This window comes from Orcinus orca, chromosome 7 (genome assembly GCF_937001465.1).
Source record: "Orcinus orca chromosome 7, mOrcOrc1.1, whole genome shotgun sequence".
Classification (NCBI taxonomy): Eukaryota; Metazoa; Chordata; class Mammalia; order Artiodactyla; family Delphinidae; genus Orcinus; species Orcinus orca.
In genome coordinates, this window is record NC_064565.1 from 34139866 (window position 1) to 34155814 (window position 15949).

The window sequence follows — 15949 nt, forward strand, 5'->3', positions numbered from 1 at the left end:
GAAAATCTTCACAGTTCAGATTGATAGCTTAATACGAAGAGCGTGTCCACACCCACTCTAATCAAATTCTTGTCTAAGTAGTCCTTCATGTGTGAAATCAAGAGCATTGCTCTGTTTTCTATAGGGCCACATTCTTCTCTCACAATTCCAGGGAGAAAAAGATTCCCTGCAATGAAAAACGTATAGTTGCATGCTAAATATTGCCAACTACTTAACAGCCCTAAGAGTCTGGAACAGGAATGTTCATTTGATAAGTACTCTCCATGAGAGGTTCAAATATGTAAATGAACTTTTATTCTAATGTACTCCCTTTGTGGGGAAATTGGTCCTTTATTGCTTTCCTATAGGTCTTTATGATAGGAAAGTAGAAATAGCCAAATGTTATTCGTTAGAATGACCTTTCAGAAAAGTCTGCATTAGTCTCTTTGGTAAATAATCTGTTTTAGTGCCCTCCATAAAATGAAATCAAATATAGAGATACTATTTGATTTGAAAGAGACAAACAGGAAAGAGCCAAAAGTGCAGAATGAATTCTGACACACCCGAGTGCATTTTTCTGAGATTCTGACTTAAGTGGATACTGTCTGCATTATTCTGAACTTCCTGGCTTGCTTTCTCCATGAGTTGGAGTAATTCAGCTTTAGGCCTACTCTGAGTTAATTGTTCTATTATTAAAACAATAATATATTTGTTATGACATGAAAAAATCGTTTATAGAGAGCAGTTCAAAATGATCCTAGTCTCCCAGTTTCCAGAAAGACAATTACTGGAATACAAGAAAATATCTGAGTGTATTAAAGTGTGTTTTTTAAAAAAGTATATATTTTTTAATGTAAGAGATCTATTTTATTTTATATGGTTTGCTTACCTCTCAACTTTTTTTTTTTTAGATCACAACAGTATCAGGAACTGAGTTCCTTCTGCAGTCAGATATTGACTTCATCATATTGGATTGGTTCAACGCTATCAAAAATGCAATTGACAGATTGGTATGTATTTGTTTTGGCTGTTACCTTTATTAATTAGAATGTAGTCATTTAAATCTATTGCTTAGGCATAAGCACACATGCATTTAAGTAGATCCTATGAATTGAGAGTTAGTAAGTTATTTTAAGTTTAAATAGTCCACGAAAACCATTTTCAGTAGAGAGGATTTGTGGAACTAAATGTCATTTGATTTCTCTCTTTCAAAAACACAGTGCATTCATTTTTTTCCTGAAATAACACAGACGTTCATTCACTGAAGTCTGTGAAAAGCACACAAGAACTTAATAACTACTGAATTTTCACATTTTCAGTTTATGCAATCTATAATACATATTCTTGAAAATAAATATCAATGTATTTAAGCCCATACTCACTGTTATAATACCAGTAAACAATAACCCTTTGTATTGATTTTCATTGTTCTTCCAGCTAAGCTAGATTGTTCTTCTCATGAAAATTATGTATCTAGAACTTCATGAAATTACCCTAAATTCACACATTTAGAGTATGTTCTTAAAAGAGTCAAATTATTTAAAACTACTCATTTTATACTGTTTCTCGACCAAACATCTTATTTTAGGACACTAATATTTGCAAAATCTTGAGAAGAAAATATTCTTGAGCGCTTTTAATAATGTATACAAAAACTACAACATTTTTGTGTAATTTTACTGTGATTTAATCACACACTTCCATTATATAACTTTGGGATCAAAACTTTAAAAAATAAAATAACAAATTGACTTTTCCCCATCATCAATATAGTTCCCTTATCCAGGCACACATGAGTACTCATGCACACACACACACACACACACACACACACACACACACACACACACACAGATTGCTGTTGTCATTAAGAGTGGACTCTGGAGTCAAACTTCCTGCATTTGAAAGTTTGAATCCAGGTTCTATCATTTACTAGCTGTGTGGCCTTAGGCAAATTACTTATCTCTTTTGGCTTCAGTCTCCTTGTCTGGAAAATAAGGATAATAATAATAATACCTACCTCATAGGATTACTGTGATGATTGAGTTAATGCATAGAGTGCTTGGGGTATGCACAGCATTTATTAAGTTTTATATATATATGTGTGTGTGTATGTGTGTGTGTGTGTGTATATATATATATATATATATATATCATTATTAAATTTGAAAATTGAGCTTAGCTTAGGGGCCCTATTCCAAAATAATTATCTTATTTCAAACTTCTCTTTAACAGCAAAATAGATCACAGAACTATTCAGTGCATTTTTTCTTCCTTGTAAAATTATCCCATCTAATTGTCATTTCCAGCCAAAGGATCCAAGTAGTCCTTCAAGAAACCTGGAATTATTTAAAATTCAGAGATCCTCCAGTACTGAACTACTAAGTCACTATGATAGTGATATAAAAGAACAGAAACCAGAGAACAGGAAATCTTTAAGTAAGTATTTTCTTTTGACTTGCTCATTTTAACTCTGTTTAAATGCAGTGCTTATGAAATATAAATGCATTGAAATGAGATTTGAGCCAAACTCATACTACTCATGGACGATTCGTAGCCATTTTCTGGCCAGGGATTCATGCACTGGAGGGCAGTCTGGGCGCTTTGCATGCGTCATTGTTGGTAATGCCTTTTGAAAAAATAATTGTTCCAAGGTCATGGTCTCTGCTTACAGCAAACCTCTGAATCTCTGAGTAATAACCATGGCGTTCAGATTGGTGATTGATTTTGAGAGTGGGAAATGTCAAGTGTCTCCAAACCTTGGAAAGCTGACTATTTGATTTCCATACATTAAAAGATATATGAGTGACCAGCATAGTTGGCTCAACATAAACCAACAGACTATGCAACTTTCTACACTTTTAGACCACCAGAAAGATTTAGAAATGTGGAATGTGGATTAGATGTCCTCAAGGTCACATCTATTTCTAATATTCTAAAAGAAATGAATTTGAAATGAAAAGGACCAGTCTGTCCACTTATATAGTGACCTTGAGCATATCTCTTAACCTTCTTCACTCTGATTATTCCTCAATAAAGGAAGTTATGAAAAAGTGTCGTGCATATCTCACAGAGTTGACATGAGTCTCAGCTTCCTAAAAGAACAAGTAGATATCTCTGGAATTAGAGATAAACAATTTCCCAAAGTCTTGTAAATTATAATACCTTTCTTGCATCATCTGTCTACCCACACTGAATCTTCTGAATCACCATTTTTCTGCAATTTCCCTCTGACCGAAGATCAGTGTAGTTATATCCTAGCTTTTTGAACTTAAGGAGAACTCAGTAAGTAGAGAAAGGCTGATTATGGAATATCTCCTTATCTACATATGTATATGAGTAAATATGCTAGATGACCATATGTGTAGATACACATATTTGTGTGCATTAGAGAATATTATACATATTTATACATAAATGTACATTCACCCACATGACAAGAAAGAGGGAAACTATTTATATGTGATACTATATCTTCCAAATCTAAATTATTAGGAACCCAAATCTAGAAACAGCATGACAACTTTGAGTAAGAGCACCCTTTCAAAACTGTCATTATTCAAAGAACCATACCATAGTTTCAACAACTGTTAGGTACATTATTTAGGTAACAGTTGTGTTAACTTAGAGCTTAAAATTATCAATGTTAGTGTCTTGGACTGTATGGTGCTTTCCAAATTATTTGTGGAAGATAAACAATGCCATTTTTTAAAGTTTTCCATATGATGGTACAGTTTGAAGTTATCTCATTTGAAGATTTCTCTTGAATTCCTGGTCATTGTCCCTCTTGACTTCATATGGTATCAGACATAAGATTTTAGAATTAGAATTCAACTGTGAGTACATAATTAATGTTAACTACATAAACGTTTGTAGTGGATATAAAAGGATGCATGAGGCAATGAGCAGTAGCTCTGGAATCTCAGATATAATTGCTGGTTTGGAGGAGACCTTGGCACATTTCTGAAGCCTAAAGCTCAGGAGAAAATAAAGGTTTATAAAAGTGTGTGTGAGAAACATTGAGGTAAATGGATTTTGTATTCAGCAATAGTCACTTGAAATGTTTTCAGACCATACTGGGGAAAGAAATTCCTACAGGTAGAATACCAGCCGCTTCTCTTTAGAATTTATTTTTTAACTGGGAAAGACAGTTATTTGTCTATTTTGGGCTTAAATTCGATCCTGTCTAAAGACAAGGAAAGAGACATATGATTCATTCTATTCATTTCAAAATGTATTTAACTGTATAATGACCTCATATTCACCTTTTTCTTTGCAGTTAAAAAGTAATGATAGCTAGCAAATACTGAGTACTTACTATTCAGGCATTGTTCTAAGTGCTTGTCTTATATTGATTTACTTAATCCTTCTACTAACCCAATGACATAGGTACCATTATTAACCCTATTTTATAGATGAGGAAACTGAGGCACAGAAAATTAAAGCAACTTGTACAAAAAACAAGTTATGGAGACAAGTTTCAAACCCAAGCAAACCGATATTAGAGTCTGTACTTTTAACCATCACACTATAGTGAAATGAACAAATAAAAGGTAAACTTAGTTTATATCAACCTTGGCCTTGGGTGGAAATATTACATTAAAGATGAGATCCATATAAATCAATAAACTTAAATAGGGACCCAAAAGCATATTAGCAAAAGAATTAAAACCAGATGTTGCCTTTGGACTTTGATTTCACTGTTAAACTAAAAGGGTCATTTAATCTTTACTGCTAGCCCTAATTTTAGAAAATGCTTCGTTACTGTATTTTGGTGGATATTTATAGTTGTAAGCCTTTTTTAGGACTAGTATATTTTTTGCAACGTTGGATACAGTTAATATCCATCTAATACTTTGAATGAATTTCATTCGGTATTTACATATTCATTTTCATTTGAAAGGCATAATGATTGACCCACCCACACAATATCAAATTAGCTATGCATTTAAAATAGTGATTGGCAGATTTTATATTTGATGCTTTTTAAAATATTTTTTCAAGTAGGAAATACGCTCTGTGAAACCCCTCTGATCTCAGTCCCAGATTTGAGCACCCAAACTTAGGTTTTTAAAGCATGCATTCGGTTTTATGTCACCCTCTTGAGATTAAATAATTATGTGGAGTTAGAGAGTCACAGTGTCTCCTTCCTTATTAGCAGTCTAAGAACAAACTTTATTGTCAGTTTGCTGCCTTTGGCTTCCTGTGCCCTTGATGTTCCCACGAGTTTTGTCGCCAAGATTGTAGACAGATAAAGCCAGAATTACTTTTTTTAAAGGCATGTGAACATCATTAGCAGCTAACAGGTGGTCATTTCATTGTCCAGTTTCTCTGTATAACATGGGAAAAAAAATATGTACTTTCAGTGAGTGAATCAGAAAGTTAAGTGCTTAAATATACTTTCCTTTTTAAAATATGATTCTAACCTGCCAACACTATTAAGTACTAATCAGATATTTTAAGATATCAGTTGAGTCTAACAGACAAGAAGCCAGAAAATTCAATGTAAGGGCCAAATCACTGTGGGAAATTCAGGACACCAGCATGGGATGAGAGTGGGAGAGCAGCTCTCCAGGGAGGGCTGTTATGGAAAGTGGAGAGTCAGTCAAAGAAAATGCTAACATATTTTTCCGAGGAAAGAGAAGCGTCTTCCACTGATGGCAAAGAGGAAAAGCTCAAATATAAATCCAAGAAACCTTGGAGAGCTTTCTGAACTTTTCTGAGCTTTACTTTCTAGATCTATAAAAATGGATCTAATACTGTCCTTGCAGGATCAAGTGAGAATGTGAAATTAGATATGTAAATACTTAGCTCACAGCAGGCACTCAATAAGTAGGAGCTCTTATTATTACCCTCTATGTCCCCAAGCAGATGGCAGCAAACTAGGGCATGAGCCAAGGGTGGTGTCTGATAGAAGACTGGAGCAAGGCATATATACTTGACATCTTCTCTCTGAGTGTAGAGGAAATAGGGGAAAGGAGCCAGAACTGGATATGGGAGTTATGGCTGCAAAAATCTGAATATGAGCAGCTGGTCTTTTCCCTGGCGACTCCCTAGGTGAAGATGGCAGCCAGGGCATTCTTGGGAGCAGCACACCAGGAACTAGCACAAGGGAGCCAAGAAATACTCTTGATTCATTTATGCCCAGAAGAGCAGTTCATTAAGAAACTCCAGTTGATGGAAAGGATTCAGCATCTAGCCATTTCACCATTGCTTTAGCCATACCTCTAGTTTATTCCCTCATTCATGTATTTATTATTTTTCATTAATAGATATATCTGAAGCCACACCACTAAAATTCCTGGCTCCACACATCTGTACTTTAAACTTTTAAAAATTATTTTTGTATTTAGATTATGCTGTAGGAGTATTATATCTCATGCTAATCAATTGCTAAGCTGTAAATCCATGTATGGAAATCTTGAATAAGTTTATACAAAATTGATACTTAGCATTATAAATAAACACCCCAAAATGAACGTCAGTTAGAAGAATAAAATCAAAAGTAATAGAACCGAAAGGAAATGGGTTTCCTATTAACTGTCTTTTGATGAAAGCATCATAAAAACCAAATGTATTCTGGGTGAAATCCTAAAAGTATTTTAGATATGGATTTCCTAATTCCACAGCTCCTTAGTGATGTATGTAACAAGAACGTATGTACAAGGCTACAGGAATAAAGATAAGAATGGAAAAATTGGATTGAGATATTTATACAGTGCAGAAAATGAAAATGCTTGTGAAACTTTAGTGATATTTTTGTTTAAAAATTTGCCTGCAAAGTAATAATGGTCATGCCAAGTGAAAACAAGTGTGATAGAGAAGACAGTTAATTTTTGTGCTAATCTAAATAATTATAATACTGGCCAGCCACAACTGTATGTAGACTAACTTCTCAAAATCCAATTGTAAACTGGTGGCTTAGACCTCAACACATTTTCGTAAGGAAACCATGTACTAGCCACAACAGCACACTTGAATCTTATGCAATCATTTTGAATGTTGTTTCTAGGGAACAGTTCATTCTGAGTTTGTTGCACCTCTGTCCTAGGAGCTCTGCCTTCCCAGTAGCATTGCTTTCCATCTGGTTTCCCTTTTTCTCCTCCCCCCACCCTTACACCAACTCCACCAGTGCAATCAGGATTCTCAGAATGGCTTTGGCCAGGAGATTCCTGGACCCTGAAAATCCCCAGTGATGGCAAGGAGGGAATGCAAGGCCTCCAAGCCAGAAGAAATAGTCAGAAAAGGAGAGAATGAAGGACTGGAGAGGAAGTTTTTGCAGCATGGGTGAGGAAGTGAGTCCTCAGCAAGGTCAGATGTTCTTTGTAAGACATGTATGTAATGAGAGATTAGTCTGGCATTGTCCCAAATGTTAACATTTGTTGAATCTAGGTGGTATCTATAGGAGTGATCATGATGCTGTTGTTTTCTGTATGTTTGAAAGTTTCACAATTAAAAACTGGAGTATATACACACATATACACACACACACACATTAGGCATTACTCATGTTCACAATTCAATAAAAGAATATATACATTTTCTAATTGTAATTTGAAAATTTTAAGAGAAAAGTCAAATTTCTGAGTATGAGTTACATTAAGACCTCTTTAAATGTAAAACATTGATAAATCACTGTTTTCCTACTTTTTCTCCAAAAGCCAATATATTTTTTCTTGTGACTATTGTGACCTTTCTGGTAACTATATAATTAACAAAATTTATTAAAATGTTCATTATTATCCGAAATGGAAAAGTCATACTAGTTTCCTGGATAAATATGTAATTAGCAATTGTTCAAAACATATTGTGAGGCCTGTTCTGGAGAGTCATATAAATACATATGTTAAAGTTTCTTCTTATTAAGAATTTTGTATAAGACAGCCTAATCTTGCCAATGCATGAAAATAGTAAGATGAATAAGCCATCTGCCAAGAAAATGAAAACAATATTAAAATTGCACAAAGAAATTATATCTAGCTCTGAAGAAACAGAAAAGCTCTTACCTGGACACACACGAAAAAAATCATAATAGTCGTGTAGAATATTATGGGTAAACGTGTTGTCAGAAAGATCCAGATTCAGATAAGGTGGTCAATTATCTGATTCTTTTTTTTCCCACTAAAATCAATATTGGTACCCTGGCACCAGTTTCATTCAATATCCACCTGAGAAAAATAAACTATTGAACTGAAGTGTGAAAATAAAAATAAATTTGTTTTACTATAGTTATGTTGACTTAAAAAAAAAACCGCACAATATGAGAGTTTTATTTGGGACAAAATGAGGACTGCAGCCCGGGAGACAGCATCCCAGATAGCTCTGAGAAACTGCTCCACAGAGGCAGGGGGCAAGGTCAGTATATATGTGATTTTGGTGAAGGGGAATACATGCAATCAAGCACATATTTTTTACAGACAGTTTCTGCTAGTCCCGTGCAGGTTACTGCTAGTCACAAGGAGCAGAGGTCGCCATGAAGGATTTTAGCGCTTTTCCACATATGAAGAGATACAAGAATTGGGGTCATAAAATTGGCTCCTGAAAATATCTAACTATCTGAAGACCTGTTCTGCCAGTTTTTCTCAGAGCACAGAGTGCCTCATTTCTGCTCTCCACCTGAACTCCTTTCAGGGGGTGTTGAAAGTCAGCAGCTGCAGCAACACATGATTTAATCCTTGTAGAGGTAGATGGCAAGTGCCAATAGAAAATGCCAGTTCGTAGTTGACATTTAAGACACAATATCTAAGGAACGGCGAGTGTCAGCTCCCTTCTTGATTGTTTCCCACAGGTTAAGGGAGTTCTTTATTTCAAAATATTCCAGTTTGGTGAAGAAAACAATGAAAAGTTTTAAAAGAAAATTTACATTGCCAAAGCTGGAAGAGTTAAACATTATGAGAAAAACAAACAAACAAACAGTAAAGATTAAATGCACATTTGATAATCAGACATCTGAATTACTTTGTCAAAACAGTATTATTTAATTAAAAAAAACAAAAAAACAAAAACCAGTACTATTCACGAAGGTTCCAGGGCTTCACTGAGGCACTGTGTGACCACAGCAATTGTTCTGACATGTGTTTCCAAGACAGTTAGCAGCAATTCAAGTTTCCTGGGACCCATAGATTACAGTCTCTTCAAAACATTCAGTTCTCCGTGAATCATTGGATAAGAGGACTTAGTTATAAGCTGAGCAAAGGATGTTCTGATTAATCTCTTCCTTCCCATCTAAGGGGTTGATCTCGCTCTCTGACCTTTCAGTGTCCGTTGTCATGTATCTTGTAGCATCAGCTACTCTGAAAGTCTATCTAACCCTATCAGCACTCAAGCACTAGATCACCGCATCTCTTCTTGACCCTGGCAGTAACTCCCTGACCATATTTCCCCTTAGATGAACTGCATTTAATCAATTTCTGATTTCATTAGGTCAAATGGCATCTTTCTTTCAATAATAGGCCAGATCCAGAGGGCTGTTTGCTGTAACTCTCCAGCAATACTTCCTTAGCATGAATACACTACTGTGATTGTAAACAATAGAAAAAAATGTCCTTTGATCTCCTCTGAAAGTTTCTCCTCTCTTTATTCCATGACCCTAGAATGGGCATATATTAATATTTTCTTGTAAAGTTAGGTATATGATATTTGTTTACTGGTGTCATATCAAGTTTAAAGTATCTTAGCTAAACATGATATTTAAAGCATTCTTACAGTGAATCCCTGTGCAGAAAAAAGCATTCTTTTGAATGCAAATGATCAACTCTTTCTGTGTACAGAATTTATTTGGTATACTCCTTTTTGTTTCTGGAGTGTGGGAATAATGCTATTTTTCTTCAAAATCCTAAAAAAAAAATAATTTGATTTTTAATGCATTTATTTGGGTGTCCCAAATAGGCCCAAAAGTATGCTTAGGGAAAACATTTAACTGTAAACATGTATAATCGATGAGATTTTCTTGGAAAATAAGTTTATTTCTCATTACTCATAGTAAAGCCCACATCCATGTAAGGAAAATCAGGTATTGCTTTCCTCCCAAAGTATGAGTTGTATCCAAAAGTACCAGCTCTTTCCATCGAAATGCAATAAAACGTGATCTATAACATTAGGACTCTTAGCTTCCTTCAAGAAATGGCTTATGAATGTCTGGAGAATGGTAAATCAGTCTGCCAATTCATCTTTCTCTGATTATTTAAATAGAACCTAAATACTCCTGCTACCCAATTTCAGTAATGTAAATATACCCTTTTTGTATACAAAATCAATTGGCCTAAAAAAATAGAGGTAAAATAGGAGATGCGATGGCTAAATACAAAATGTAGGACTGGGATAGTGCCGTCAGAGATGGTGACCTCCAAACTGAAGTCAAAGGTTAAGAACAATTTCTAATTAAATTACTGCATTTGGAATGGCTCAAGTCCAAGTTCCTCAATAGAAAGCTATCACTGAGTCCCCTTCTCCAGTTTTTTTCCCACCTCTCTCTGACCCATGATTTATGTTCCAGGAAAATGACAGTTATAATCCCTGATGCACGCTACTCTGTGCTGATGTTTATATTTAAATCAGTGTCTTCTCTTTGCTAAATTAACATCCTGTTCAACTCAGCTCAAGCCACACCTCCTCCAAAAAGCTTTCCCAAACCTCTGTGGTGAGTTAAGAGATCCTTAGTACTCAGTGCATATCTCTACCATTGCAGTGGCCAAAGTGTGTTACAACAAGCTAATTATCCATGTCTGTTTGTCTGTCCACTACACTGCCAGACTCTAAAGAGAACTCTAGTTTAGCTTTATCTGCAACTATCAGAGTGGCTTGATGATATTTGAGAGTACTCAAAATGTGCAGTGTTAAATTAGTGAATGAATGGATGAGGATATTCAAATGGCCATTATCAATGTACTTCTCATTCTGTGCTAAAAATGAAGATAAAATTGCTGAAACATTTTTAGGAAAAATAATGGATTATTTCTTCATCCTGACTACTTGTACTGGTTTGGTATTTTAAGGTCACTATTTGTATGTCTCTCTTAGTTTTCTCTTAGAACTGTAAATCTCAAAGCAATGGTATATTTTTGCAGGTCTCATGTACTGTACCTAGCAAAGTCATGTATAAGTAAGTGTTTTATCATTCAATGAGGATAAAAGTGACTAAGATTTTGGGGAGAGAAAAGAGAAAAGCCTAATCCCTTTGCTTAAAGTTACTGTCCTCTCAGTATCTTTCTATCATGCATTCTAGCCTTCTATTTTTTTTTTAATAGATCTTTATTGGAGTGTAATTGCTTCACAATACCATGTTAGTTTCTGTTACACAACAAAGCAAATCAACCATATGCATGCATATGTCCCCATATCCCCTCCCTCTTGAGCCTCCCTTCCATCCTCCCTATCCCATCCCTCTAGGTGGTCACAAAGCACGGAGCTGATCTCCCTGTGCTATGCTGCTGCTTCCCACCAGCCAACTATTTTACATTCTGTAGTGTATATATGTCGATGCTACTCACACTTCTCCCCAGCTTCGCCCTCCCACCCCATGTCATCAAATCCATTCTCTATGTCTACGTCTTTATTCCTGCCCTGCAACTAGGTTCATCAGTACGTTGTTTTTTCCCCCAGATTCCATATATATGTGTTAGCATACGGTATTTGTTTTTCTCTTTCTGACTTACTTCACTCTGTGTGACAGACTCTAGGTCCGTCCACCTCACTACTAATAACTCAATTTTGTTTCTTTTTATGGCTGAGTAATATTCCATTGTATATATGTGCCACATCTCCTTCATCCATTCATCTGTTGATGGACATCTAGGTTGGCACTATTTACAATAACCTTCTATTTTATTTGAGAGAATCACTCTGGTTCATAATTATTCTTGATGCTGTTCTGTGGGCTCTGACTTAGAATTTTCAAGGCTGTATTGGAGGCGAGAAAGAAGAAGACACTCTATAATGTACAAAAAAGATAGTAGTTTTGATAATTTTTAGAAGACTCTGAGAATAGTTTTCTTTAAGGTCAGCATATTTATAAAAATCCAGTAATTTTATAAAAATCCACACAAAAGTTAGAAAAGTGTTGTATGCACCTTCTTCAAAAGGTTGTATGGGATTGTGTCAGAAATTTGTGTCTAACAATCGGGTATTTTAAGTACAATTCTTACCGCCAAGATAAGCTAACTATAAGATTTGGACAAGTTTCTTAAGTTTCCAGAAACTGACTTTTCAGATAAATACAGTGGATAATTTTTATATAAATATAAAGCATATATACAATATTATATGATCTAAGGAGATAATAATATATTAGATCTAAGGATAATGTATATACTAGATCTAAAATATATCTAAGAACTATGTAGATTTATATTACAATATAAATATTAGATAATGATTTCTAAATGGGTGTACTCTGAGTAAAATAATCATGACATTTGTCTACTATAAGTTCATCAAATTTTCTCTTTAGAAATATAGCAGGAATGCACTTTGCCACTGATTTGAACAGTTGGCGAAATCAGATCAAACAAATGCATAATTTATCAAAGGCTTAATTTTTTAATATCTTCATTATTCTATTGACTCATAGCATTATGTACACTTTTATCTCTGTTTTATTAAGGAATTCCGAGTGTTATGGGGAATAAACCCTTGGTTTTCCATTCCTGAGTGTGAGCCTGATGTGATGGCAATCTCTAGAGATTAAATGTCATGAAGTGTCAGTTGCCTTTTCATTCTTGCATAAAAGAGCAAAATGATGCAATGGTAGAGTTTTGACAGAAAGTTATGTAATTTCACTTAAAAACAAGGAAAGATATTGTTTAATTTTAATGTTTTATATATGTGTGTGTGTATATATATATGTGTGTGTATATATATATATATATATATATATATGTATATATATATATTAGAACCAAGCCAAATGTCATAACACATCTGGTGATAAAAAGATAGCTTTTCTTTTCTTTTTTTTTTTTTTTGCGATAGCTTTTTTTGACTAAAGTAAAACTATCAAACCCACATGAATACAGAGCCACTTATACAGAGTAAAGTGAGAGATGCTTAAGATCTGGTCTCACCAAAGCACACTCTATTGACAGACTGGTAAGCATTCCAGGATGCCTCCTAGGCCCACTCTATCTGAATGAAGGGGGTTGATATGTGGGAGGGGCAACCCTAGCTGACCAAGGTTTCTGTCATCTGCTGAAGCCAGGATCTCCCTGTTCCATTAGCTTGCAAGTGCCTGAGGGTATAAATCATGACCTTCTGATGATTACTCCTCATCATCCCCGCTACCTAAGGGCGGAGTCCGAAATATATTGGTGTTCAATATTAAATGTCTGACTGAGTGAGTAAATAAATGACAGAGTGAGTGAGCTAAAAAAAAAGAAAACAATTTTGAATTTTATGTATGAGAAATGAAGGGAAAGGTTGAAATGTGAGGCACTGACCTCTTGATGGGTGTTTTAGTTTGGATTCCTTCAGAAACAGTCCCTGAGACAAAGATTTGAGTGTAGGTAATATTTTTGGGAAGTCATCCCTGGAAATACAGGTAGGAGATGGGGGTGTGGAGAGAACCAGGGAAAGGAAGGCAACAAAGGAAAATATAAGTTACCTGGAGTTTAATACTGCTATGAAATGCTGGGAGTTTTTCAGGTTGAGAAGACAGGAATGGCAGAGAAGAAAATGGGTACATATTAAGATAGGAAAGAAAGAACTATTAGAGCATAACATGTTTGGAGAACACCCTAGACTGGCGAGCCTGTAATACACAAGACATTAGGGCAACAACTGGAGTTCAGATTGGAAATGAGCAGGAAACATTGGCAAAGAGTCTTGCACAGAATGCTAAGAAATTTTGATTTATACTATAAGTAACGGGTGCCTAGTGACACACTTTTATGCAGGCAGGCAGGAGACATTTACAGATCTGATATTCAGAGTGATAATTTTGGCAGAAATGTGGAGAATGGCAAAGAGACAGGTAGCACAAAAAAAGTGAAAAATCAGATATAAAGAGATACATCAGGAAACTATTACAGTGGACCAAGTAACGTAATACAGGCTGAAACTAGGTAATTAGAGTGGAGAAGGGAGAAAATTCCAGAGATTTCTGAGGGGATATTGACAGGTTTTCTTGATATGTATTGGGAAGATTCTTGGCAGTTCCCAAATACCCATTGCTTCTGTGGTTAGGATAAAAGAAACATCAGGATGCCTAGGAGTTCAACAGAACTGGCATCCTATGTCTCGTTCTTTTAGGATCTTGCTAGATTCTTGTACTTAAAGTATGGTCTGTGGATCAGCAGCAACAATATCACTTGGGAGCTTATCAGGAAATACAGAATCCGGAGCCCCATCCCAACCCTACTAAACGGAATCTCTGTTTTAACAGGTGATTTATATGCATATTAAATTTTGAGAAGGACGCTCCCATTATGACAAAAATAATTTCTCTAAGTACTTTTTTGGAAGTCTTGAGCCAGAGAGTGGCCTTTGAGACTTTGACAAGACCTACTTATGTAGAAGAGCTATCTGGTCTGCCTTTATGTAAAATAACCCTACACGTGGTTATTATCACGTTGGCCATGCCATGGCACTGATTTTGGATGGTGAGTACTTATTTCATCTCACCAACCCCTTTCAACCCCTAATTGCAGACTAACTGAGACAGAACCGACTTACACTTTCCTTACAGCTTTTGCCTGTGCAAACACCCAAGTCATGAACTCTGAATTATCCATGTCAAAAAGTCAACAGCTCTAGCCAAGCAACAACTACAATAATGAAAATTTAGCCAAGAATAAACTACCCTCACCAAGACAAACAGCCAAGAAACCAAAGCTCCAAACAATTCCTTGGAAGTGCTTCACGAATTCCCTGGATGTGCTCACGTGCAAAGTCCATCTGAAAGGCTATTTACCTCTTCTTTTCCATTTGACTCTTATGGGAGCACACAGTCTCATACATAGCCTTCTTTTTGTTGTTTTTCTTCTCCAAATGCAAGAATTATAGTATTTTATGGCTAAAATGTCTTTTATTTTAATGTTGTTCTTGGGTACCTGAATTCATTTCTCATTGGCCTTTCAGGTTATATGTCATAATTCTGAATGAGTCACGATATAGCTCTTTTACTTATAGAGTAAGTTTATCTGTTGTGCCTGCCAAAACAATCAAGGCCTACCAGCTTGCACGTTAGTGAAGTAGTTTAGAAAAATTGCCAAAAAAAAAAGTAGGCTCACAATTTAGTGATTAAAAAGTAAAGGATAGATTCCAAATAAAGTCTGATTACTCCTTCTGGTAGTATGAAATTTCATTCACCAGGAAGAGGTAATAATAACTATCTCGGAAATAAAGCATCATTTTCTCAGATCCACCTTTATTTATTCTAGGAAATGCAAACTGAGCTGGGCAAATGATAATCTTTTCTAAGTAAGAATCTTTCTTACAAATTTGCCCCTAAATGCCCAGTCTTTTAAAAACTTGTTGGATAGTAATGAGACAGATTGAAAGAGTATCCTCAAAATTTTAGTAGTGCCTGGATACACTTCACTTAGTTTTATTACTCCAGGACGGCTTACGTAAGAATAATTAATCTTCTTTATTTTTCCTCGTCAGTACCTAGGTTTGTTATTGAGGTTCCATGCCTTATTTTTAAATTGGACATAACTGATTTCACTGAAGGTTTTGACTGAGAACCCATACAATTTTTGCTTAACTCATTTTTATTGAACAAAATCTTGAATTTTAGTCAAGAAGCATTAGATATTAATCACATGCAAGTGGAATCATTAAAATTTCCTTTACCTTCCAGAATAGCAATAGCAGGTCATTACAGAATCATAAGAAGTGAGCTCACTTAATACTCTTAACAATTACATAAAAGCAGTCATTTTCATAAGTCTTAGAAGAAGCTTTTAACTATTACTTGAAGAGCATATTGGAATATTAGAATGTATTATGTTGTGTTATTATAGATGTGACTTGT

General features: G+C 35.2%; 1 protein-coding gene across 1 annotated transcript in view; it reads left to right on the forward strand.

Annotated features, from left to right (window-relative positions):
- ARHGAP15 (Rho GTPase activating protein 15) overlaps window positions 1-15949 on the forward strand; it is a 621798-nt gene that overhangs the window by 316215 nt on the left and 289634 nt on the right. The window contains exons 7-8 of the mRNA XM_004285433.4: window positions 891-989; window positions 2289-2418. Of these exons, the coding sequence (XP_004285481.1) occupies window positions 891-989; window positions 2289-2418 (229 nt within the window). The remainder of the gene's footprint in view (window positions 1-890; window positions 990-2288; window positions 2419-15949) is intronic.